General features: G+C 48.0%; 1 protein-coding gene across 1 annotated transcript; it reads right to left on the minus strand.

The window, feature by feature from the left end:
- Window positions 1–323: 323 nt before the first annotated feature.
- LOC149279823 (transmembrane protein 171-like) lies at window positions 324–1,235 on the minus strand. The gene has a single exon (XM_089500818.1). It carries the CDS (start codon window positions 1,233–1,235, stop codon window positions 324–326), a length of 912 nt encoding a protein of 303 aa, XP_089356944.1.
- Window positions 1,236–2,284: the final 1,049 nt, after the last annotated feature.

The raw sequence follows: 2,284 nt of genomic DNA on the forward strand, positions 1-2,284 counted from the left end.
CATACGATAATGTGACCTCGTACACGCGGTATATCCAACACACACACAAACGCACACAGATACTGTTTGAGGGGCAACCATGAAAAGATGTCATTTTATTTATCCGTTATTTAAGGTGGAAGTCTCACGGGGGGGAAAAAAACATTTCAACAGGCGTCATGTACGGTGCCGGCACTGACCAAAAACCCGGTCTGATTTCAGTCCTTTATCTGCAGACCTGGATATTGTCAGATGTGATGTTTTGGGTGACGCTTCCGGCTCAAACTCTGTACTGAGTCGAAATGTTAGAAAACCCCCCCCCCAATAGTTCAGTCTTTCAACGTTTAGGGTCCTGGTGCGAGCTCATAGTCACTCGACTCCGATGATTGGGAAAACGAGTAATACGATGATGATGATGATGAGCTCTCTTCAGGATCCGGCTGAGAAGGGCATATGTCCTCATATCTTGGAGGTGGCTCCGAAGGGATAGGCTCGTTGATGTATTCTATTCTCGGCCCCCATCGCCATGGAACGGTGTGTATGTCTTCCCCGTCGCTTCCGCCGGAATCACGGTCGCCCCTTTCAAACAGGACGCTGTCGTAGGAAGGAGGGTCCCTGCTCATTGGCCAATCATCTCCTCCTGCAAAAGGTGGAGGTGGGGCTGACGGGACCGTGAAGACTTCGTCACCCACACTTACAGGAAGCGGCTGATATCTGCAGGCTTCGGGGTCCTCCTCAGAGTCGCCGTCCCGACGGTTTTTACTCAGACAGATAGCCAGGCAGTAACACAAGACGATTAGTATGATTACGATTGTCTGCAGTAAGGGAGTTTCACAGACTTTAGGGGGTTTGTCTGTGTTGGATACCGGCTTGCAGGCTGGAAACACAAGTCCTGGGATACTAATCAGTACCCCGCAAGCCAGTAACAGGATCCCGAGTATTACGAACTGCACAAACTGCCGGCTTTTCCCGCAGAGGAAGCTGCTATCTGGATCCGTCGGGTCTCCTTCTAATTCCCTCCTTCTCCTCTCTCGTTGGGCAGTAAACTCTGCCATCATTAAATATGCCAGCCCTATCCCGGCAAGTACCGGGCCCGTCGCCTTGTAGGTGATACAGCTGTCGGACTGGCATGTCGCGAACCCATAGACAGAAAGTAGAGATCCGCCGCATAAGAGCGCCCAGCCAAACACAAACAGCGTGAATGTTATTCTGCTGCTTGTGCCAGGGCTAGGAGTGCCGGAGCAAGTGCGCTCCATGACGGCTGAAACGTGTACCTGTCGGGGGTCAGTCAAAGATGTTCAGGTGCAGAGACTCGCACCTATGTGCCGGCTATTGCGTGCACACGAATGAAGGCCTTTTAATCTCTGCCTATTTTGTCTTTTTAAAGTCAATTGAAAGCTCAGTTTCGCTCCCTGTCGTGGACAGGTAACTGTTATGCTCAGTACTGCTACTGCTCACAATCTGAAACAACCAGAGTGTCTGGATGCGCTTTTACAGAACATCACAGCATTGTGATGTCACAGCACTATGACATCACAGTCAGGGCAGGCTGTACCACAGTGCAAAGGCCATGGGGGTGTTCTGTCCTGCTTCCAAATACCAATACAGCTGCCGCTTTCACAAATGACAGTGTTTTATTCCACAACCCCGCCTCCTAACACGAAGTGGTTTCTTCCAAAGAGACTTTCTGCAGTCATAAGAAGTAAGGGCTTCTTTTGACGTTGCGCATGCTTCATAGAAATACTTGTGACTTGTTAATAGATGACAATGTTGAGGATATTTGGACAGAAGAATAAACACTGTTTAACGTAATAAAAGACAATTAACCCTTTAAGCACCAGACTGGTTTTTTTTGTTACCTTTCGTGACCGAGGATGTTTTGACACTTTGGCGGAGCTCGTGTTTAGCTGTAATTCTCTTCATTTAGTGAACCCATGCAAGTTTCATATATATCATATTTTTTTTCAGGACAATTGTCATCTAATTTTAAAAAAATTGATGAAAATTGAAAAAAGACCTTTTTTTTCAAGCATCAATGTCATATGTTACAGCCTATGCCCCGGAGTATGCGGGCTGTATCCACTAAATGACTGTGGCTGCCTTATCCATACAGGTACATGGACAGGCTGCCTGCGGGAGACGGAAGCCGCAAGGGCGCCCCCTCCCACCCCCTGTAAGTTATTCAGTCACGTGTCTTTCGATGGAAAGTGAGTTAATGCAGCCAGTTAATGCAGTTCATAGGTATCCCATCCCCGCCATTGCGATAACATATAATATATAACGTGTATCCCTTCCGCTGGGGCTT

This window comes from Sceloporus occidentalis, unplaced genomic scaffold (assembly GCF_023333645.1).
Source record: "Sceloporus occidentalis isolate IW3139 unplaced genomic scaffold, rSceOcc1.0.p SCAF_160, whole genome shotgun sequence".
In the NCBI taxonomy this organism is placed as follows: Eukaryota; Metazoa; Chordata; class Lepidosauria; order Squamata; family Phrynosomatidae; genus Sceloporus; species Sceloporus occidentalis.

Bases quoted from the DNA above. Each gene is read 5' to 3' on its own strand.
- LOC149279823 (XM_089500818.1), bottom strand. From the start codon at position 1,235: ATGGAGCGCACTTGCTCCGGCACTCCTAGCCCTGGCACAAGCAGCAGA.